The 23860-nt window shown below is 41.2% G+C and overlaps 2 protein-coding genes across 2 annotated transcripts in view; both read left to right on the top strand.

Annotated features, from left to right (window-relative positions):
* The window catches only part of LOC311230643 (guanine nucleotide-binding protein G(I)/G(S)/G(T) subunit beta-1), a 45187-nt gene extending 24005 nt beyond the window's left edge, over positions 1-21182 (top strand). Inside the window, exons 2-11 of the mRNA XM_084316990.1 lie at positions 4936-5044; positions 6663-6701; positions 6802-6908; positions 7181-7244; positions 10138-10300; positions 12952-13018; positions 13340-13541; positions 16546-16762; positions 18193-18308; positions 19412-21182. Of these exons, the coding sequence (XP_084173116.1) occupies positions 4988-5044; positions 6663-6701; positions 6802-6908; positions 7181-7244; positions 10138-10300; positions 12952-13018; positions 13340-13541; positions 16546-16762; positions 18193-18299 (1023 nt within the window). The 5' untranslated portion in view covers positions 4936-4987 and the 3' untranslated portion in view covers positions 18300-18308; positions 19412-21182. The remainder of the gene's footprint in view (positions 1-4935; positions 5045-6662; positions 6702-6801; positions 6909-7180; positions 7245-10137; positions 10301-12951; positions 13019-13339; positions 13542-16545; positions 16763-18192; positions 18309-19411) is intronic.
* A 953-nt stretch (positions 21183-22135) lies between these two features.
* The window catches only part of LOC311230642 (TAR DNA-binding protein 43-like), a 28428-nt gene continuing 26703 nt past the window's right edge, over positions 22136-23860 (top strand). The window contains exons 1-4 of the mRNA XM_084316989.1: positions 22136-22590; positions 22800-22963; positions 23068-23208; positions 23626-23796. Of these exons, the coding sequence (XP_084173115.1) occupies positions 22350-22590; positions 22800-22963; positions 23068-23208; positions 23626-23796 (717 nt within the window). The 5' untranslated portion in view covers positions 22136-22349. The remainder of the gene's footprint in view (positions 22591-22799; positions 22964-23067; positions 23209-23625; positions 23797-23860) is intronic.

Genomic DNA, 23860 nt, shown 5'->3' with positions numbered 1-23860 from the left:
AAGATTGAAGATTTGCTCTTCCAATGTTATTTGAAGCGCTACTTAGATGCAGCTTAAAGAGGACATGCATTGCTATTCCTTGCACTATTTGGGCAACTTTACACAATTCCTGTGAGTCTATGGAAGACATCTGTAAGGTATAGAGTACTCAAAAGCATAATTTTCCAGCCTCAGGATTTCAGCCTGTTATTGGATGGGCTCTGCCCATAAGCGCTTTCAATGACAGTCACCCACACAGCGTGATACATGCGAGAGAGAGAACGAGCAAGCAAGAGGGAGAGGGAGGAGAGATGCGTCCCCGACACACACGCAGTCAAGTTTGTGTGTAAATGCTCCGACGAGGGAGAGAGGGAGAGGAGAGATGCGTCCCTGACGCGTGTAGCCTTTTTGCAACGTTTCCGGGTTCCCGTTTTGCGCTCTGATTGGCAGCTGACCTACGCTAGTACGCCCCCCTTGCTATGAGCGTAGCAGGAGGACGGACGCTGAAATCGAACAGCTGTTTCCGCGAGTACGCCCGCCTTGCTATGAGCCGCCGTTCTCGAAACCTAACAATGCCCGATCTAAAATGGTTCTCTCCTCTTCAGGGCTGTACGCTAAGCTTTTTCACTAGGGGCACACTTGCTCCTAAATGAGAGATTTAGGGGCAAAGAATATTTTTTTTGGGGCACATTTTTAAATAACTATTTTACCATTATAGTAGGGCTGGGCGATATGGCCTCTAAATGATATCGCGATATTTTTGGCCATATCACGATACACAATATATATCGCGATATTTTGACATTTCCTCCTAAAGCACTTAAAAATGCTTGATTTAACCCTTTGATGCATACAGTCACGCCAATATGATGATTATAATAAGTCCCTGCAACATATGTTTGCATTATTAAACCATGAAGATGCTTTAAAAAATATTTAAATGAAAATGTACTAAGAGTAGTCTACTAATTTTTTTTATTTACATCTAAGACCATTTATATAAAAACTCTTGGGTGCCTTTTTTTTGCACAGTACTGTGTTTTCTATCCACTTTAACCAAACACACACACACATATATGCATGTGTATATATATATATATATATATATATATACACACACACTACTGTGAGAAAATAATAATCACACACAAAGGGATAATGGCTTATAGCAGACTTAATGATTTTAGAATATTTCAGATAATGAAATTAAATTTATATCAACTATCCAGTTAGTATTTATACTGTCTGTAACGTTTGGCTACTTTAAATCATTGAATGTAGAGAGAGAGAGCGAGGGGGCGAGAACGAACGAGAGAGCCAGCCCCCCCCCCCCCCCCCCCCCCTCGGGTTTTGTTCTAGGTTCGCGTTTTGATCGTCTAAGCTGCCGTAGGTGATGACGTCACACTCTAATGTAAACAGGAAGAGTTTAACACACGGAGATGGAAATTAGATGATATACAGAAACGAATAACCAATAAATATGAAGTTATGTTTAAACTTCTGTTGTCAAGCGTTGTCAATATAACCCACCCCCTTTCCCCACGAATGGAACTAGTGTTGTGGAGTCCACTTTGACCGTTTTCCAGGATTAGCAGCTAACGCTAGTTAGCTTAGCATAGTCCTAATGGATACCTTGGTTAGCAGCTAACGTTAGCCCATTGCTCGTGTCAATTAAATTGCATGTTATTAAAGGTCCGCGCTGGTCTGTCTAATGAAATGATCCAATTTGTATGGATTAATTTAGGAGTGAAATGCGAATGAAGGGTTGAAATCACTACTCGCAAGCTTGCCCCCAGATATTATTTTCCACTCTCACGGACCAAATTAGGGGGCAATTTGCGATCATCTCGTCGCAGTGTACAGCCCTGCTCTTTGTATACCTTTGTCCTCACAAGTATTCTGCCAGGGAACTTATGGACACAACAATAGTAGTAGTTATAAGGTGTTGACGGACGCTGATGTTGATACGATAGCCCCATTAGCTGCACTAACGCTGTTGTTAGCTTACATGCTAACGTGACTGGGATCGCCCATAGCATTGCGGCTAGGCTAGCTACCGAAACCTAACAATGCCCGATCTAAACTGGTTCTCTCCTCTTTGTATACCTTTGTCCTCACAAGTATTCTGCCAGGGAACTTATGGACACGACAATAGTAGTAGTTATAAGGTGTTTGAGCAGGACGGACGCTGATGTTGATACGATAGCCCCTTTAGCTGCACTAACGCTGTTAGCTTACATGCTAACGTGAATGGGATCGACCATAGCATTGTGGCTAGGCTAGCTACCGAAACCTAACAATGCCCGATCTAAAATGGTTCTCTCCTCTTTGTATACCCTTGTCCTCACAAGTATTCTGCCAGGGAACTTATGGACACGACAATAGTAGTAGTTATACGACGCTGTTGTTAGCTTACATGCTAACGTGAATGGGCTCGACCATAGCATTGCGGCTAGGCTAGCTACCTAGTACCGCTAGTTGAATGGATAAACGTCATTTAACATTGCAGAATGTTATTACTTATTACTATTGTCGTGTCCATAAGTTCCCTGGCAGAATACTTGTGAGGACAAAGGTATACAAAGAGGAGAGAACCATTTTAGATCGGGCATTGTTAGGTTTCGAACCTATCAAGCTAAGCTACGTTAGCTACTCATGTTGTATACACAATGTACAACATTACAAGCTCAAACACCTTATAACTAACTATTGTCGTGTCTAAGTTCCCTGGCAGAATACTTGTGAGGACAAAGGTATACAAAGAGGAGAGAACCATTTTAGATCGGGCATTGTTCGATTTCAGCGTCCGTCCTCCTGCTACGCTCATAGCAAGGGGGCGTACTAGCGTAGGTCAGCGGCCAATCAGAGCGCAAAGCGAACCCGGAAACGCGGACGCGTTGCAAAAAGGCTACACGCGTCCCCGACACACAGGCAGTCAAGTTTGTGTATGCGTGTGTCCCCGACGAGGGAGAGAGATGGCGCACACACATTTACACACACTTCTGCAGTCCCTCCCGCTATCGCTCTCTCTCCCTCTCGCTCATTCTCTGCCTGTCAAACCCTGTTTGAGGAAGTGTCGGGTTACAATGCGGTCTCTGGTCTCTGCACTATAATGGTTGATGTGGGCGATGGAGGTGGTACAACCAGGGGCGGAGCTATGCAAATCAATGCTATATTAACGTCACGGAAACCGTCAAATCAGAACAGTTTAGTTGAGTGAGGGAGGATCTCGTGAACTCAAGCCTAGACTGATGAGTCAATATGGGAATTAGAGACACAGACCCATTGATACTAACCTGTATTACTTAGGAGTGGGACGATACATCGATCCAGATTGATATATCGATCTATTATCAATAATCAAATAGGATCGATGCAACGTAAAAAGATTCATATTGCGATACTCTTATTTTGAAAATCCCGCGAGTCATATCCGCCGGCGGCGGCGCCCAGTATTGTGAAACTCTGTAGCAGAACGGGCGGAGCTAACAACTCGTTATCACCATACATAACGCTTATATTGAAACACGTTGACATTAGGGCCGTTCTTTCAACCTAAAAGTGCACTTTCTTCAACCTCGAACTAAATTCCTTAGCAACCCGTGTTACCAAGTAAACAAATCACGGAACGTTAGCCAGCACCAGCCAGGTCCCGACGTTAGCTCTCAGAACGTTAGCCATGTTAGTAGCCAGCACCAGCCAGTTCCCGACGTTGGCTCTCAGAACGTTAGCCACGTTAGTTAGCCAGCACCAGCCAGGTCCCGACGTTAGCTCTCAGAACGTTAGCCACGTTAGTTAGCCAGCACCAGCCAGGTCCCGACGTTAGCTCTCAGAACGTTAGCCACGTTAGTTAGTTACTGAGGATGGACAGATAATGTTGATATTTAAACATAAATACATAATAAATGTATTCATGATCATCATACAACATAAAACAATTGTAGGAAGTTTGGGGAGAGGAAGGGGTTTTAGCTTGCATGTTGTGAGTTCCAAAATATTTTACCTAAAGTTTAAAGCTCAATATATAAAAAGTGAACAGGAGGTCTATTTGTATTCAAAACAATAGATTGTTTTTTATTTAAATGTCTGGAAGAGCTCAAAAATAAAAACATCAATTGATATTTCCGTAGCCTTTTTTTAGTTGATCTAAATGTGACTGACTGTGTTAAATGGGCACATAATATCACCTCATATCGATCACAGGCACCTGAATCGAATCGAATCGTATCGTATCGTGGCAGACTTTGTGATATCGACAAATATCGTATCGTTGTCCAAAGAATCTATATCATATTGTGATGAAACTGGTGATTCCCACCCCTAGTGTATTACTATAAAACCATGCTAAACACAGAAAAAAGGCATTTATAATGCATGTCCCCTTTAATGCAATCTACATTTAAGTTATTTGATGCATTACTGCTTGTTTTCGGGTATTTTCTTTCTGGACATGTATGTGTCTTTATACTTTTATCAATTTAAGTGGTTTATCAACTTGGACTTTTGGCTGAAACACTCGTTTACATTTAGTCATTTAGCTGATGCTTTTATCCAAAGCGACTTACAAGTTCTGTACGACAAGTCATCAGGAAGGGCACAACTCTATCAGCTGAGTAACAATGTTCAACAAGTGTTGAGTGGTACAGTGTAGTAGTATATAGGTGTAGTGTAGGTGTATCAAGGATTGAGGTCAACAGGATAATGACTGCTAGAATCATCTGCAAGTCATGTCTTAAGATTTGCCTAGCAAGTCTCAGGATTGTGCCAATGACATGGAGATGAGAGGGCAAGGTTGGACTGTGATCTAACCAGTTATTCATCCAACTGGTTACAGACATGGCAGGAAGACTAGTATGTGACTGGAATGGGGACTCAAAATAGGAGGCAGAATGAAACCGTGTGTCTCCATTGTTTGATTGCCATGTGTGAGTGATGTTCTCTTCCTTCCTCTTTCAGATCAACCAGGGTCCCGGTAGCTGGAGAAAGGCAATTGTAAAAGCTTAGGAAAATGAGTGAACTGGACCAGTTACGCCAAGAGGCAGAGCAGCTCAAAAATCAGATCAGAGTGAGTCTTGTGCTTTTTTTTCCTTCTATACTTTCCTATCTAAAATATATGATCTATAGATAAAATGGTAGTATCACATATGTACTCAAAACAATACCCATAGAGACCCACCATAGACGAATGTTTGTCCTTTTCTTAGGGGGGGGGGGGGGGGGGGGCTGGGGCTCTTTAGGGGGAGATGGCGAGTCAATAGTAACAGTATAAGCTACATAGAAGTGGTGACATCATCTGAAAGCTGGGAACCTGAAGATTTATCTGAGATGCAGCTCAGCACTGTCGAGTCTTTCTAGTCGCAAATCTGTAATATATATATATTTTTTATATACATTTATAAACACATTAATATCATTTTTTTGTTATATGGTTATAATAAAAGCTTTTCTATACATTTGTCTGATTGATTGAAAACTTTATTAACATATTGCAGAATGGGTACAATACAGTACAGCTCAATACAACAACAGTGCTAAGACTGGAGGATGAAGACCAGAAAAATACTTTCGGCTTTTTTACATAAGGGTCCTCTATTTTCAATCATCAAAACATTTAGAGACATACAAATATACAGTAGTTTCATAAAAGTTTCATTTTATTTTTTTTGTCACAAATATCGGTATCGGCCGATTGTGTTAGTTGAAGTATCGGTATCGGCTGCAAATTTTCATATCGGTGCATCCCTAAAAAAACTGGTATCAAAGACATTTGGGGATTTCTGAGATTGGATGACGACCACTTCTTTTCTGGACTCCCTTAAAGGGGAACTATCTTATAAATGGCCTTTTTGAGTGTTTAGCATTGTTTCCTAGCTATGTGAACTTATATTAATATGATCTATGTCTCTAATTCTCATATTGGCGCATTCTTCCAATTCTCCTCTCACAATATTCACCCTCACTGAACTGAGTCATCTGAAAATGTGCTGATTTGTGATGTCAGAGAGACTCAGCTGCATGATAATGTGGCTGTGTGGCATCAGGCTCATGATGAGCTGCACACAGTGGTTGGAGCCCAGGCTCAAAACGGCTTAAGATCTTGAGGTAGAAAAATGCTGTTTTTGAGGACTTGATTAGAAATACAAAACAATGAATAAAAAAATAAAGAATTACAGAGGTGTTCCATAGACTCACAGGAATTGTGTAAAAGTGCCCAAATAGTGAAAGAAATAGTAAAATAGTTCCCCTTTACTTCTCAATATACCTAGGAAAGACTTGAGAATTGAGAGGTCAAGGGACCCTTTTGAAAATGGCCATGCCAAATTTTCCCATACCAAAATTTAGCCTAACTTTGGAGCATTATTTAGCTCCCTTCCTGACAAGCTACATTGTTTGGTACCAGTGGGATTCTAAGATCATCTCGTTTCATATGATGTATGATCTTCACTCTAGCTTTAAAACTGAGGCTGCTATAGCCTCTTAAAGACAGTAATGTCGACCAGGGCACTGACACCCCTGAGGGTCTCTGAGGGTTAAAAACAATATAATCAGATATACTGAGAGAAATTCACCTTAGAGGGTTTTGGTCTATTGTTTTATCATAAGGGGTAAAATAAGCCGTTTCCTGTCCGTTTTATGAATTTGTTTTGTTTCTTAATTTGATGCATTGTTCTATTGTTTTGCAGGATGCCAGGAAAGCATGTGCAGATGCCACACTATCACAGGTAAGATCTAGCCTCGTCATCTAACCTCTGTTGAAAACCAGCATTAATCAGAAATTAAGCAATTCCTTTTGCTTTTTATTTATATATATATTTTTTTCAGATCACAGCCAATATCGACCCCGTTGGCCGAATTCAGATGCGTACAAGACGAACGCTGAGGGGGCATTTGGCTAAAATCTATGCCATGCACTGGGGAACAGATTCCAGGTATACCAAACAAGTAATTGGATAATGAAAACATCCTGTGGTTTGAATTCGTTTTCATGTAGGTTTTCTTTTTGCATTCTTCATAGTGAATTATTAAATGCTAAAGTTATCAAAATGTAAGAGATGTTGTAGTAACTTAATTGTGAGTTGAACGAGGCTTGGTGACTGATGGAATGTTTTTTTCCTTGTTCTTTCCATGGCTTGGACATGGTAATGCCATTGTTGGAGACTTAATGTTTTTTCTCTCCCCCCCCCCCCCCCCTGTCTTTCAGGCTCTTGGTCAGTGCCTCCCAAGATGGCAAACTCATCATTTGGGACAGCTATACCACAAACAAGGTTAAAGTCTTAATAATTGAATTTGCATTAATTTGGGGTAGGGGACATGTATCACACATACTTAACAGAAGATTTAGATATTAAAATAAAACATGCCTATAAACTAGAGCCTAAACCACTGGTAGCCAACCGGAGACCCCAAGGCCTATGCCTTTTTTTTTTTTTTTTTTTTTTTAATCTGGTACCCCATCAATCTCTCATTCAGATACTACCTAATTTAATATGTATTTGATAACATTCAAATCAACTTATCTTTCATTTGACTGTTAAATCGACTTGTGTTGTGTCAGTCGCCTACCCATAACCATGCCCTGTTTTTTTTTCTTTTTTTTTTTTTACCTTGCTGCCTAAACCATGTTATTTCTGGGTTTACTTTGATGTATACAAATGTCACAGAAGACCATATTTCAAACTAAGAATTGGGGCACTGTGTAGTAACCTTGTGAAGGAGGTCATTACATTTTTTAATGGCAAAATATGTTAGATGGCAACTATGAAAATACTTGCTGCAAAACAAACATTATCAATCAAATAGATGGAATCGTGCAGTGAGTGGTTGCCATGATAACTAAGGACTCTGGCAGGTGGGGCATGTGTAGAAGCTGGTCTAGGTGCAGAAAACACTTTTTTATCACAAAGTTGTCTTCATGATTAAATGCAAGAAAAACAAGGATGTGTATGGTTGGTATGGATTACTCCCCAGCAAGGCTTGACATGAGAAAATGCAGGAGCACACAAAGACATTTAGGAGCACCGTAAAAATGGTTCATACTGAAACTTTCAGTAGGATTGTTCATAGTTTGGATTTGATCGATTTCAGTTCTGGTTCTGCTTATCGAATCTCTGTCCCGATTCTAATATTTCTGATTTTTATGAAAAGATTTTATATTCGGAACCAAAACTATTCTACCTTAAATTTTTGGCAGATTTAGGCTATAGTCAGTAAATTGTGAACCATGACATGAAGGTATGTTTTTCTACCTGCTGTAACTTTGTCTTTACTTTTTGCCATCTATTTCTCATTCATCATGACAAGAATATATAAAATAAGCCTTATTCAATTCATTAATATTGCTGTGGATGATGATGCATTTTGCTTATCTATTACCTAAAGGACACAACTGTTGCTAACCAATGTAAGCCTTAAATCACTGCTCAGTGACATTAATTCGCTCTTCCTGTGCTCATCTTTCCTGTGAACTTGCATCTAGGATTATCATTCATTTTGGTACCTCTAATTTAAAAGACGAATGTCAGCTGTCAGTATATTGTTACTCTCGAGTGTCTCGCATAGCCAGACTTGTAACCCGAGTGTAGGCGCCAACATTGCTACGACAAACGGGAGACCGCAACACATCAAATGGTGCACGCATGCTTTGTCATATTGGAGGTGTTTCCTTGCTTGCACAAAATACTCTTGCTGCAGGTATTGTTTTGCTGTATTCCATATTTTTTGTGAAGCTCAACCAAACGTTCAAGCGTTTGTTGCCATTAGCCACTGGCCACTGTTCGCCATGGGCCAGCAAGAGTTAACAAGAGCCTGCTTTGCTGATGCAAGCACGTAACCAGTGAAATGACTTTGGTCCAACCAAGCAACAGGTCTTGGTAGTTGAGTTGATTTTTTTGTACTCTCACAGTGCTCTCAAATCTCATTTGCACACATCTATTTTGTCGCAAATGCGAGTGAAATGCTCACACTGTCTAGCTCTGTTCCATTATCAAGATGGCGGCAGAGTGAACCGACTATCTCGCCTTGTGTACTCACATTTTTCTTCTTTTTTTATCCACTTTTTCCTCTTTTTATTTTTATTTTTCTCCCATCCCAATTCCGCTGTGCCAATTCTACCCTCCCCTGTCTTGAACGTTGCTCGCATATGCCCCCCACTGGCCGGTTGTAGGGAGGATAGACGCCTTGCATCACGTGTCCCCTCCGATACACGAGGAGGCAGCCTGTCACATCTTTTCACCTGCCAGCGCGGACTCTCATTGGCGAGGTGTAACGTGTGGGAGGCTCACACTGCCCCCGCCATTTCCTGTCTCTGCTGTGCAGGCGTCCCCAACCGACCTGTAGGAGTCGCTGTCCACAACGTCCAGATTACCACCCATCGACTTCTACCCGCTAACTCTGCCAATTGAGTTAGTATGACGGCCGGCGACAGCCGGAGTCGAAACCGATGTATCATGCGTTGGTGATGAGCGCAATGTCCGCTGCGCCACCCAGCCGCCCTTGTGTACTCACATTTTTCTGTAGTGGTTGCAATATCCAAAAAAAAGAGATCCGGGTAAACCGTGCACCAAACAAAAATCTCTCCAGAATTCCATTTCCTCGTCCATGGCCATTAATTCGAGATGTTTTTCACTTCTGGTTTTCACTTGTCAACTTTCACCTAGATCCCTTATTCGTACCCCCCCCCCCCCCACGTGGGGTATCATTGGAAAGCTACACTCTCATTTTCGCCATCAGCGGATGATTGGCAGTTCTGGAGTGTCAGGAGTCCGGGGTGGTCATCTGACGCACACGCTCGCCTGACATATCGTCATGTAACTCGAGAACCGAGGCACTGATTTGGTTGAGTGAGGTGGCGTTCGAACAGCAACAAATCGATTGGTCATTTATATGTTCGGCGAAAAATGCAGCCGCTAGACGCTCGCAAAGTGCCGTGACTTTCGTGGCAGGCAGTTGCATGTTAAGAGTTTAACATTGTCCAAGGTCTTGAAGATCCAGTAATTGCAAGGATTGTCGTATGGATTTTAAATATATTTGAGCAAGGGAGACAACAGCGATTGGATCATCAGCGATTGGAGGATCAAGAAAAGAGGGCAGGGCTTGAGGTCAATTGCGTCCACTGCATTACATTAACATTATGTTTTCTCCCTCTCCTTCTCCTTATAGGTTCATGCCATTCCTCTCCGGTCTTCCTGGGTCATGACTTGTGCATATGCACCTTCAGGAAACTACGTGGCCTGTGGAGGTTTAGACAACATCTGCTCCATTTACAACCTGAAAACCCGCGAGGGGAATGTACGCGTGAGCCGAGAGCTCGCTGGACATACAGGTGTGTGATCTACGCTAGTTTTGTAGATTGTATCATCTACAGCTTACGGCAACGTAGAAGTATTGTGGGGTGGCGGCAGTGCTGTCCCAAAATCTTAAAAGAAATGTCTAACTTGTTTGGGCTACTTTCTGTAATGTGCTATTGCTAGAACATGTGCTAAAGCATGTCGGTGATGGTAGTGTTGCTATAAAACAGGCGAAACAGTTGATGTAATGAAACACAAATAAGTACATGCAATAGCAACTCGGGTACATAACATTTAGAAAGATTGAAAATAGAGCCGATGACTGATCCATTTGAGCTATGGGGGCGGCGTAGAGAGTAGGGGTGTAATGATGCGACCTCACAACGATACATTTTTGATTACGATTATTCAGGCAACGATTCAATGCATCATGAAATCTCTTCATTTGACCACGATTCGATACATTTTCATTTTCTATCAGTTAATTCCCCAAAAAAATTTGAATACACAAATGTGGCTGGGGGAACTGATTCACTCAGCATGAATGGACTATAGGTCAATAAAAACAATACACGCACAAAAAAAAACGTAATCGATTCTAACATTTTCAAATCGATGCAGTTGAATCGTCACATTAGAATCGATGCATTTCGATTAATCCATGCATCGTTACACCCCTAGTAGAGAGGGTTACATCCTCCATCTGTCCATCATGGGACGTCCACCACTCCGGTCATCACCATGAGACATCCACTCACAGGGAGACGGGGACAGGCGTTAGACAGTTCGTGTTTTTGTGATGGGCGGACATAGCAATAGATACATGTAGTAAGCAATGCATATATGTGAATAGAATATAAGTACTTAACCCAGCAATGAACCCAACGTCTAAAGCACAGGCATGGTTGTTGTAGGTTGGACAGAAGACGGTATGAAGCTGATCCATGACCTCAGTGGTACACATAACCAATGTGGGGGTAGAACAGTCACTGCAATATTGGCCAACACCCCGAGACATCCACCACCGTGGTCAACACTACGAGACAACCACTCAGGGAGATGGGGACAGGGGTTAGAGAGTTCCCATGTTTGTAGTGGGCGGAGTTGGAGCAATAAATATATGTAGTGAGCATATATATGCTACATGGTGACAGTAGTATCAAAGTATATAAGAAAATTGTGAAATTAAGTAATAGATGGAACTAACTACTGCAAGCATATGTATACAGGATGAGATACAAGACGATGGCTCAGGGCCATTATGCCCCGGGGGCCGGGGGGCAGGAGAAACCACTCAGAATTGGGTCAGGGCAGAGCAGGTAAGGTTCAGCGCTGCATGCCAGACAGAAGGCGGTATGAAGCTGTTCCATGGGTCCGGTTTGGTGCTCATGTCCAGTATGAGGTAGAAGGTCACTGGAATGTCTATATCACAGATAGGCCTTTCACACTGGCCGGGCTCCGTGCCGGTTCCCGATTGTAATCTCGAACCGGCCGGCGCGTTCACACCAGGAATAATTGGTTCGGAACATGAAAAATCGGTGCTCAGTGTTTTCTTAGAGGGCCGAACTAAAGCCTCAGTCATGTTCCAAACCAATTATTCCCGGTGTGAACGTGCCCGTTCGGGAACTGGCTCCGACACGGAGCCCGGCCGGCCGGTGTGAAAGGCCTATCACAGACATGGGAGCAAATGGACATCCTAACTAAACTAGACCGATTAATCGAAGGGTTAGTCCCCGACCAGGTGAGATCAGGTTGGGTTGAAGGAGAGCGATAAAAGATGGGTCTTAAGCAAGGATTTAAAAGCTTCGACAGAGCAGGCGCCCCTGACGGCGGCAGGCAATTTGTTCCACAGGTAGGGAGTGCGGTAGACAAAGGCTCTGTGGCCGCCGGATTTCTTTTTAACCCTAGGAATCGATGGAAGCCCCGCATTTTGTGAGCGCAGAGCACGAGCGGGCGAGTATTGTGAGATGAGATCGGATAGATAGAGTGGTGCGAGCCCATTAAGAATTTTGTAGTTAATCCTGTATTTTGAATGATGTATTGAAAAACACAACCTTAAAAACCCTGGGGAGTCCAGCTACACAAATGTTACTGTTTTTAGAACATCTCTGTGGTGCTGCATGCCGTCTGTATACCTCTTTTTCTGTTGACAACCTTACTTTTGTAGCTTTCCAAAGAGCCATCTGGTGTGATCCTAGCCCTCCAGAAGCTCTGTAATCCAGCTTGGAAGCAGTGTCCTTTTGGAGCCTTAATAAAACTAATATGACTTACATATGACTCATCTTGCCAAAATTTTTATAGTTTTGATCAAATCTTACTTTCTCCCCCCCCCCCCCCCCCGATTCCCAAGACTTGGGAGAATACATTTTGAAGCCAAAGACATGCGTTTTCTTTTAACAAAGTTCCGTGATGTTCAATTTCTATTTAGTTTTTTTATAGTGTGCGTGTATATATAGTGATATAACAAATTTTTAAATTTCATATGACATAACTGTAGCATAGATATTCTGATAGACCAGGTTGTCCTGGGAAAAATACATATGTATATCACTTTATTTCGCATTACAGTGTTGAGGTTATATATGCATTATTACACAATTAAACCAGGCAAACCTGAAATAGGAAGAATGGCTTAGACTACACTGGGTTAATAATGTATTAATTATTATTTATTCTCAATTATCAGGTTACTTGTCCTGTTGTCGTTTTGTTGATGACAACCAGATTGTTACGAGCTCTGGAGATACCACTTGGTAAGTGTAGGGGTTTGCTCCTCTATTTAATTGTATCATTTTGTTTTCAATCATGTTTATTTCTTCTATGTTAATACATTCCATGTTAATAATAAGATAAAAAACTGATTTATGAACAAGGATTATATTTATACATGAACAACAAAAAGTTGGATAATTGAACCATCTCAAACCCTGCCCTCTTCGTGATCCAAATCACAACCGTCTTTTCCCTCGGACAAACCTAGGACGGCAACGGTTGTGATTGGAGGATCAAGAAAAGAGGGTGGGTCGATTAGCAAGAATGTGCATCTGATCATATACCGTTTAATGTATTTGCAGTGCACTTTGGGATATTGAGACTGGCCAGCAGACGACCACGTTCGCTGGACACACGGGTGATGTCATGAGCCTCTCATTGGCTCCGGACACGAGGTTATTCGTTTCTGGTGCTTGCGACGCCTCCGCCAAACTCTGGGACATCCGAGAGGGCATGTGCAGACAGACGTTCACTGGCCACGAGTCAGACATCAATGCCATCTGTGTAAGTGATGCGTGCAGCGACACAATGGGCTCTATATCCATGAACACGAGCACAGACACACTGCACTGAGTCTCTTGCGCATAGCCAACTTAATCTTAGTAATTGGATGACCAGATGCACGAGCACACTGGTGGCGCAGTGCCAACAGTTTTGAATATAATAATTGTATCAGGAGGAACACATTATTGGCACGTGTGGTTCGGCTTCACACCCAATGTTTCAAACCGTTTTCCAGCAGACCCCAGAGGAAGACTCTGGTTTATAGTACAGTTATCCATTGTTGTGCTGGCTTGAAAATGCAACTTTGAATATGGAGAAAATAATGGAGCAGCAGACATCTTTCTATGCATTCATGTTGTTGCTGCTGCTTATGATTGATTGAGAAGACACTGCACCGTCTATTAGATTTGGGCTTTGGGGATGGGGGTAGTTTCATTGGGCTCTGGCAGTTACATGGTACTGCAGTACCTAGGGATGGGTACCGTTCACATTTGAACCGGTACCTGTGAATCGATACCGGTACCCAGCGGTACTTTTTTCCGGTACTTTAGTCTCTAAAAATGTTATCTACCTACCTCAGTTAAATATTCAAAACTTAATATTTAATAAATAAATAATGTATTATTTACATCTTACTGATGTAAAGCACTTTGAACTGCAATCCCCTGTATGAAAGGTGCTATACAAATAGTTATTATTTATTTAGAACAACATATATATACATAGTCACACACATATCTTTAAATAAATGTTATGTTTATTTAAAAAAATATATGTTTAACAAATTAACAAAAAAAGGTACACCTATATATTTAAATACAAAATAAATAAATAAAGGTATTGTACTTTACAAAATAACAAGTATAAAACAAGGGTAAACAAACCACTCTAGCAGCAATTAACTATTCTGCTGATCAAAAAATAGTCGAATACACATCTATATATTTAAATAACAAATAAATGAAGTATTTTACAACTGATTAAACAAACAATCTAGCAGCAATTAACTACTCTGCTGCTGATTGAGTATTCTAGCAGTTTTTTTCACTCCACACTCTGTGTTCCCCGCTTTGGAGAAGTGTTTTGGTCTTACATAACAGCCTGTGGCTTGTTTACCGACGTCACATCTGCTACTATTCTGTCCTCCTGACTGTGCTTGCTAACGTTAGGGAGCTAGCGTTATGTCCGACGATTAGTTAACGTTAGCTTAATAACGTTAAATGGGTTACAAATGTGAAACTATTTGGAAGGAGTAAACCCACCGCGGCAGCGCGAGCACATAACAAAAAGTTTCGAGAGGAGTGGAATTTTGAGAGTTTGAAACATGTATTGTGCCGTTGACATTAACGTGCAGTTTCGTTTTGCGGTAAACAAAACGTGACGTCATCGGATTTTTTTTTTTTTTTCATTACCGACAATTGGATCTCACGTGAATCGATACTCCGTAGTACCGACGTGTTTCGGTAGGTACCTTTTTAAAAGTACCGAATTCTGTACCCATCCCTAGCAGTACCACTGCATGGTACTGCAAAAAACAGAGCCAGGTTCCACAAGAAAGTTGAACTTGTGTCAACTTTTGCCCTAATGCTAGATGCTGCATTGTCGAATTAGGTTAGATAAGGATGAGCCCTTACACTTGAATTCAATAAGTGTAAAGCTTAAATCGTTTGCTGTGATTAACTCATGAAACTGTTGCATTCAGTTAATCACTGCTTGAGGGATTGACTTCAAAGTTGTGTGAAATACGTTACATCCACAAAACCAGTTTGTAGGAATTTGGACACATCTACTGTATGTTTTGTGTGCCTTTGCACAGGCTACTTATGAACATATGGGAGTGCTTGGTTGGCAGAGGCAGATGTGTTTCTATCCCAACATCATTTGATACCAAAATAGCACTGCAGATCTTTATTGATGCACCCCCAGCTGCGCCACCCAACTAATCATGTTCGTTTTAAGCCTTGAAATGACCAAACGGGTGAAAGGAATTTGCTGCATTGTTTTGGCGTGAAAATGGAGCCCAATATGTCAAGCTATATGATTACGCTGTCTTGATTGTGTTTGCTTACAGTTGTGCTGCTAGAAGTAGGGCTGGGTATCGTTTTTCCGATACTGGTGCCAATACTGATACCTAGGATCCGATACTGATACTTAAACGATACTTACTTTGCTGAGTTACCTTATTTTTCCGAGTTATGTTTGTCATGTGTGCTGTTTAAGCCAATCGGAGGCTTTTTGGGTGATTTTGGATTGTGATTGAACAGAAGAAATGTCGATACTACAGCATTTTTCAATACTAGTATTGAAGCAATTAAATCGATACCATAAAATTATAGAATTTCGATACCCAGCCCTAGTTAGAGGTCCATCTGATTTGTCATTTCAGTCCATCCAAAAATCACTTAAAACCATGATTGCTGGTCAGTGGTCATAGAAACCAATGTGACTCGCTCATCCAGTAACTCGCTCACTCGAGGTTACCCACTCTGCCCCTAGTGGGCCACTGTGTGTCCATGTTGAGGTATTGGAAATGGAAAGGAGTTGAATTAATGACATACTTTTTTGAGTTCATGGAAATGTATAGTGTCCTAAGAGTTGACTTAAGCCTTTGCACTCCCTGCGGAGCATAGGCCACTGACTATTTCTTTCCATGTTGCACGGTTTTTGGCCTCCCGAACGATGTTGTGCCATCCCAGTCCAGCCTCTTTCATTTCCCCTTCCCAAGAACAGTGTCCTAAGAGTTGTTAGATTATTCACTGTATGGAACAACTTCAGGATTTGTCTCTTGATGACATCATCACTAGGCTCCTGTCACTCTGGTATTCGGCTTAAAGAGAGACTTGTTCATATTCACAAATCAACGCTGAGCTGTACAGTATTGTAGAAATAATAAATGTGAGGGTGGGTGTTCTAATTCTATAACAAAGGTATTAATTTCATATAACATCCTTGTTATAGTTTATTAATTATTAGTATATTAAAAATTTCCTTTTATCATTTGTAGTTCTTCCCCAACGGCAATGCCTTTGCCACGGGCTCTGACGATGCCACCTGCAGGCTCTTTGATCTGCGTGCAGATCAGGAACTTATGATCTACTCTCATGACAACATCATCTGTGGCATCACCTCTGTTGCATTCTCCAAGAGTGGCCGTCTCCTGCTGGCTGGTTATGATGACTTCAACTGCAATGTGTGGGACACACTAAAGGCTGACCGTGCGGGTTAGTAATGGAAGATTATACCACAGTAATTTTCAGACCTCGCATTGTGATTGGCTGAGCTACAGTATGTTCCGATGAGTGTCAAAATCTCACAATAATGCACTCGTAACCTAGCAATGGCTCATTACTCTGCTTATTTTGTTGATTTGTAACCTAGCAACACCTTTTGTTTACTGCTACAATTTTCCATCCTGCATTTGTGGAAGTACCCACTAGCGGTGCCAAAAGCTCACGGCAGAGCATGCCATCTCACGGCAGAGCATGCCATCTCATGTATTACTGCTTAAAGTTCATGGCAGAGCATGCCATCTCATGTATTACTGCTTAAAGTTCACAGCAGAGCATGCCATCTCATTTATTACTGCTTAAATGACCTCACAAAAGCTCACAGCAGAGCAGCAATCGCATGCATTACTGCTTAAAGCTCACGGCAGAACAGCAATCTCATGTATTATTGCTTAAAGCTCACGGCAGAGCAGCCATCATGTATTTCTGCTTAAATGACCTCACAAAAGCTTACGGCAGAGCATGCCATCTCATGTATTATTGCTTAAAGCTCACAGCAGAGCATGCCATCTCATGTATTATTGCTTAAAGCTCACAGCAGAGCATGCCATCTCATGTATTATTGCTTAAAGCTCACAGCAGAGCATGCCATCTCATGTATTATTGCTTAAAGCTCACAGCAGAGCATGCCATCTCATGTATTATTGCTTAAAGCTCACAGCAGAGCATGCCATCTCATGTATTATTGCTTAAAGCTCACGGCAGAGCATGCCATCTCATGTATTATTGCTTAAAGCTCACGGCAGAGCATGCCATCTCATGTATTATTGCTTAAAGCTCACGGCAGAGCATGCCATCTCATGTATTACTGCTTAAATTACCTTACAAAAGCTCACGGCAGAGCAGCAATCATGTATTATTGCTTAAAGCTCACAGCAGAGCATGCCATCTCATGTATTACTGCTTAAATTACCTCACAAAAGCTCACGGCAGAGCATGCCATCTCATGTATTACTGCTTAAATTACCTCACAAAAGCTTACGGCAGAGCATGCCATCATGTATTATTGCTTAAAGCTCACGGCAGAGCATGCCATCTCATGTATTATTGCTTAAATTACCTCACAAAAACTCAAAGTTTAAGTTTACTTGTCGTGATTTTAAAAATGAAAGTAAAAACACAATTTGAGTAAAGTTTTCAGAGGAACAATGTTTTCAAACTTGATTATCTAAGTCGAGGTTGATTAGTTTCTTGTGATACATCACATTCACCCACTAAGTGATGTTAGATTAACTTCACAACTGCAAATACATGGGCTGTCCAAAAAAATTTAAAAACAGACTTATGGTTCTTCAGTGCAAGGGTTCATGATGCAAAGTGTGTAGCTTAAGAATACTGAGTTGTTAGTGTGGTGTTTCTTCTAGGTGTGTTAGCTGGACATGACAACCGCGTTAGCTGCCTGGGAGTTACTGATGATGGGATGGCAGTCGCAACAGGATCCTGGGACAGTTTTCTGAAGATCTGGAATTGAAGCCTGAAGGTGCCTCTTTCCTTTTACAATAATGTGTTTTCAGACCATCCAGATCACATTGAGCCTGACTAACGGGATCACAATCCAGATCATTAAGCCTGACTAACGGGATCACAATCCAGATCACATTGAGCCTGACTAACGGGATCACAATCCAGATCCCATTGAGCCTGAGTAACTGGTATTTCACACGGGTCCTTCATAATCTGCATTTTACAAAACTGTCTTCATTTGAAGCAACCTCTTTCTCTTCACAATTGCATAGTAACAAAAACATTCTTGCATATGTCCCACAAGCAATCAGTTCATGCTTAGAAAGTGATGTATGTATATATATATGTGTGTGTGTTATTTTACTACCTGTTCCTGAAACATAAATGTAAGGTACAGTTTGGGAAATGGATTCAGATGTGACAGACAAATCCACCCATTTCATTTCCCAATTTACATTTTTACATTTCACATAATCAGAGGTGTATGGACATTATATATTAGTGTTTAGTCACTTCATGTAGATCTAGCACGTATATCATTTTAGGGTGTAGAATTATTGGGGGGATTCCATCAGCTCTCTATTTTAATAAAAAATTATAATAATTAAAATAAAAAAGGCAAGTTTGGTAGATTTGAATTAGATTCTTCTAACAATCACATTTAAAGGAACATGCCAACATTATGGGAAATGCGCTTACCGTCTTCTCTAGAGTCGGACAAGAAGATGGATACCAATTTATCCTCTGCGTTCAGTAGAAGGCTATCCGGCTGCAAGCTAGCCTAGCTTAGCACAAATAAATGGACGTGGATACGGACCAGCTAGCCTAGCCGTTGGCCAAAAACACTGTTTCAAGTTTCTTTATTAGTTGTCATACAAAAATACAGAATACTTTTATATGAAATTACTTATTTTCCGCTTTCATTTGTGCTAAAGTAGGCTAGCATGCAGCTGGATATCTTTCTACTGAATGCACAGAGGAAATTCTCTATCTCTTGTCTGACTCTGAAGAAGAGGGTAAACGCATTTCCCATAATCTCGGTGTGTTCCTTAAACACTTGGACCCAATGTGCCGTCCAGCTGAGCTCAATTCTGACTCTCGTCTGTCTTCATTCCACAGATGTTACTTTAACTCCAAAGTTGACTGGAAGACCATTACAACTTCAGAATGTTCTCTTTCACAGCATCTTCTTCGACACTGTTTAAACTGACTTGGACGCCACAAAAATGAAGGGAAACCAATGCCTTTCCTACACAAAGAAGAGCACAATTGTTTTATCACCTAACGTTAGCTAAAAAAAGAGGATTTCCTGTGGTATCAAATCAGAAACTTGTGCATTCCTTCTTGGACCATTTTTATGTTACCTTGAAAGAGAAAAACAACACTATCATCCCATGCAAATGTATGCGTCTTGAAAGCAAATGTTGGAGTGTAATTGTACAAATTATTTAACTTTTTTTTTTTTTTTGAAGAAGAAGAAGAAGAATTCTATTCTGATGGTTTATGTTAGTTATTTTCTATGGCTTTCTTTTTATGTCATATTTCCCCTCAGTGGTTTTTAGTTATGTTTGAAATTTAAAAGCTCATCTTTCTAATCCAGTTTAATCATGTACGAAAGATGAGAGAAAAAGTAAAAACTTGCAAAAGCTTGATCCGATCACACAAGCGGCTTTCAAAAATGTCCATGATGTATTTATATACTAGCCGTTTCTATTTCATCACAGCTCTTTGCACATGAAGAAGCTTTGCCTCTCCTCTCAACTAATACTATGTTAACTAACCAAGCACATGCTATAAGTTGTGATGAACGCTCATTCCAGTACAAAATGAGTTATTATGAGTAACCTTCTCCAGTTAACCCCCTTAACTCTTGTACATGCCTTTTGACTTTGGGTTGGGAAGGGATCGGGGAGTGAGGTTTTGGTACAGGGATGGTTGGGGCATGGCTGGCTGGGCGGGGTGGGGGTTGTGTTTTAGTATCCACTTTTGAGTGAAATACCTCGCCTGACTAAATAGACAGACACTTTCTTTGCTTGGGACTGCAGTTGCAACTCTGAATGAAATGTACAAATCAATGTCTGAAAATAATGGTTTGAAATTTTTAAGTTAAAACACTCAAGTTTGTCTGCCATGAGTTAATTTAGATGTGCATGCTGTAGACTTGCTTTCAATGGTGCAAAGATCCTAGATCCGTTTTTCTCAAAAGGAGTTAACCTATTGACTATAATTTGAACTCGATAGAAGCCAATTTATTTTTCTTTTGGTTCAACTCTGCATACATCACGTACTAATACTGGTAATGCTATGCACCAGAGTGAGCAAGAATGGAGAAGGGACTTAATATCGACTGCATACTTAGTGTAAATGATGCTTACCAGTTCTAATGATGCCAATTTTTTGTAATAATTATAACAATCATTGTGAGAAAGCTATCCCTCTCGACCAGTCCTCCCTCCCTCAACACTCAATGGAACAAAAAAACATCCTCACATACTGTCCGTATTAAAACTTTTTGTACTCTTTTTTTTTTTTTTTTCTTCCTTGGTCTTAAATGAAAAGTCAGAAAGCATCTGAATGACAGGACATTTCACTGTAAACAGAAGCACTTTTGTTAAAGTTGTGACATATTTTCACCTTTCTTTTTTCTGCAATGATGTACAATAAATGTGATGTATTTGTGTGTTGGCCACAAGTGAAAATGCAATTCAACTGAGATGGATTCCCTTTTCTCTTTCCATTAATATGATAGAGCTCTGCACCCTTATGTACCTTTTCACCTTTTGTATTTTATTTCAGTCTGTTGGTGTTCCACGGTGAGCTGGATGCAAGATAGATACTGTACTAAATTGTACTGTTATTGAACATGTAATAAAAAGCTGTTTGAGATGTATTTTTCTCGTCTACTTTATTTACCAGAAGCATTTTGTATATCTTTAGACTAGTTTAGAGCCTCGGTTGTGCTTGACTTTTAAACGCCATTTCAGTGGACCACTAATTTGTCTTGATGTGTGATCAAAAATAAAAAATAAACATGCTTGGGACAATAAATAGGTATAGGAGTAGGTATATGGATTTTGGCTGGACGTGTTTACACCACGTTTGCAATTATGTATACTATCACGTTTGATAGTATCACAAACAGTACTGCATTTGAAAATCTGGTATGTCACAAATGTAGCCTATAGAATCTGTATGTCGTGTGTGTCATATGATGAATTGAAAATGGGGGACCCTGATGGAAACGAGACTAAAGTCTTTCTCAGGTCTGCATCCGCTTAACAATTGTATGTATTGAGCTGTACTGTACTCATTCTGCAATCTGTTAATAAACTTTTCAATCAATCAATCATGTTCGGTAGGCCCTCGAGATTATTGCCCCTGCTCTACTGAGAACGGCACGTACGAACACTACTGAAGTGAAACTATTTTTCGTTAATTACGTCGCTGGTAAATGCATTGCTTTTCTGCCGTTTTCTAATTCTACTGTATGAGGGCTGGCATGAAATTCGTCCGTCCATCTTATTTCCAGAGAGCAACATACCTAACCTAAACCTAGTGGCTACCGGAAGCAGTTGTATTTTGTGAAGCTGGACTCTTACATTATACCAAGAAATGAGGGGACAAGGTTGAAATTAACTTATTTACAGATTTAAAACAACTTTAATACTTAAGTAAAAGACAATTATATTGTCCTCCATATAAACTGGCCACACTGAGTCGATGCTTAACAAGTTATGATAACAGACTAACCTTAAAGTGAGATCGTCCCATTGGTAGAGTTGGTACGGTCCCAAACTGACGCACATCCGCCATTTATCAGATAATGCCATTTTGATCGCAGCACTGGGTGATCTCATTTTTACACGAGCAAAACAGTCGTCGGTAATCCTAATTTAGAACTTTATTTTTAACACTATTTACACCACACCAGTCCGGGTGTTTTGGGGCCTTGCTGTTGAACGCTAGTAGCATTAGCTTAGCACGCGTGGTCGGCTAACTAGCTAAGCATCTGATCCGTTTTGATTTTGTTCCCGTCCCTCCCAAGTAACGTTCAAACATGACTGAAATGTACATTCGCGTAGCAGAGGAGGAGAATGAAGAGCCGATGGAGATCCCGTCCGAGGACGATGGAACAGTTCTGCTTTCCACCGTGGCGGCTCAGTTTCCAGGGGCGTGCGGCCTGCGTTTCCGGAGCCCCGTGTCTCAGTGTATGAGAGGAGTGCGTCTGGTGGAGGGGGTCCTTCACGCTCCGGAGGCCAGCTGGGGCAACTGGGTGTATATTGTGAACTACCCTAAAGGTAATTAGCAGACTATTGTATTTGGGAATATGCGTATTATCTAACAACGCTAATACTTATTTTGAAGATGCGACCCCCATTGCATGCTTAATTGATAATGCCGAACACGTTGATTTATTAAAATGTGATCCGCATCTGGTCGGATGATTCTAGTCTCGATGTGTAAATTAATGCCCTTTGTCTTGTTTTCCGCGTTGATGTACCCTCAGATAACAAAAGGAAGATGGACGAGATCGACGCCTCCTCAGCTGTGAAGATGAAGAGGGGAGACATGAAAACATCAGACTTGATTGTGTTGGGGTTGCCCTGGAAAACAACAGAGCAGGACCTGAAGGACTACTTCGCTACCTTCGGAGAAGTCATCATGGTCCAGGTAACTATAACATGGACACCAAAACACGGGTTTCTTTATTTGACTTTGGACATGACGTGTAACTTTTAAGTGCCAGAGTGATCAGCTAATTACCCCCAATTCAGGTCAAACGAGATGCTAAGACTGGCAACTCCAAAGGGTTTGGTTTTGTGAGGTTCACAGACTACGAGACCCAAGATAAAGTAGTTGCCCAGCGCCACATGATTGATGGAAGATGGTGTGACTGCAAACTTCCAAACTCAAAGGTACCATACAGTCCATGAGCTTTATTTTCTTAATGCTTTGAGGCCTATGTGACCTGTTTAGGTTTATACTGTATCTATAACATCCATGTAACTGCCTCTGTGTTTAAGTATGATGTCATAGTAGTACCTAGAACATTCTGGAACGTTCGTGATGATATCATAGCGGGACATTCTAGAACCGCTCACATCCCTCTATAAGTGGACGTGTCGGCACAAACAGTCCTTTCGGGTAGAAGAAGAAGAAGAATCTGCTACAGTCCATCTCGTATTGCATGCAGCCAATAAGTTCTCACGGTTCGGATTAAAATCGGTTCGGTTCGGATTGAAATAAATCGAATCAGTAATATCAAGAACGTGTCGTGTCATCATTGCAGTAGAGGGAGTTACAATCCAAACCCCCTCCCTTTGTTATTCCAGCAGGGACCAGATGAGCCTCTGAGGTGCAGGAAGGTGTTTGTCGGCCGCTGCACAGAAGACATGACCACTGATGATCTCCGCCAGTTCTTCGTGCAGTATGGTGAAGTCACAGATGTCTACATCCCTAAGCCATTCCGTGCTTTTTCATTTGTCACCTTTGTGGACGATCAGGTACAGTCTGGAATTTGTCGGGAGTAGTTTGTAAATATACTATGGATGCTCATACCTGGCTCTT

This window comes from Notolepis coatsorum, assembly GCF_963971535.1.
Source record: "Notolepis coatsorum genome assembly, chromosome: 6".
In the NCBI taxonomy this organism is placed as follows: domain Eukaryota; kingdom Metazoa; phylum Chordata; class Actinopteri; order Aulopiformes; family Paralepididae; genus Notolepis; species Notolepis coatsorum.
Note: the sequence above shows the minus strand (reverse complement) of the source record. Positions and strands in the feature narration are given on the sequence as shown.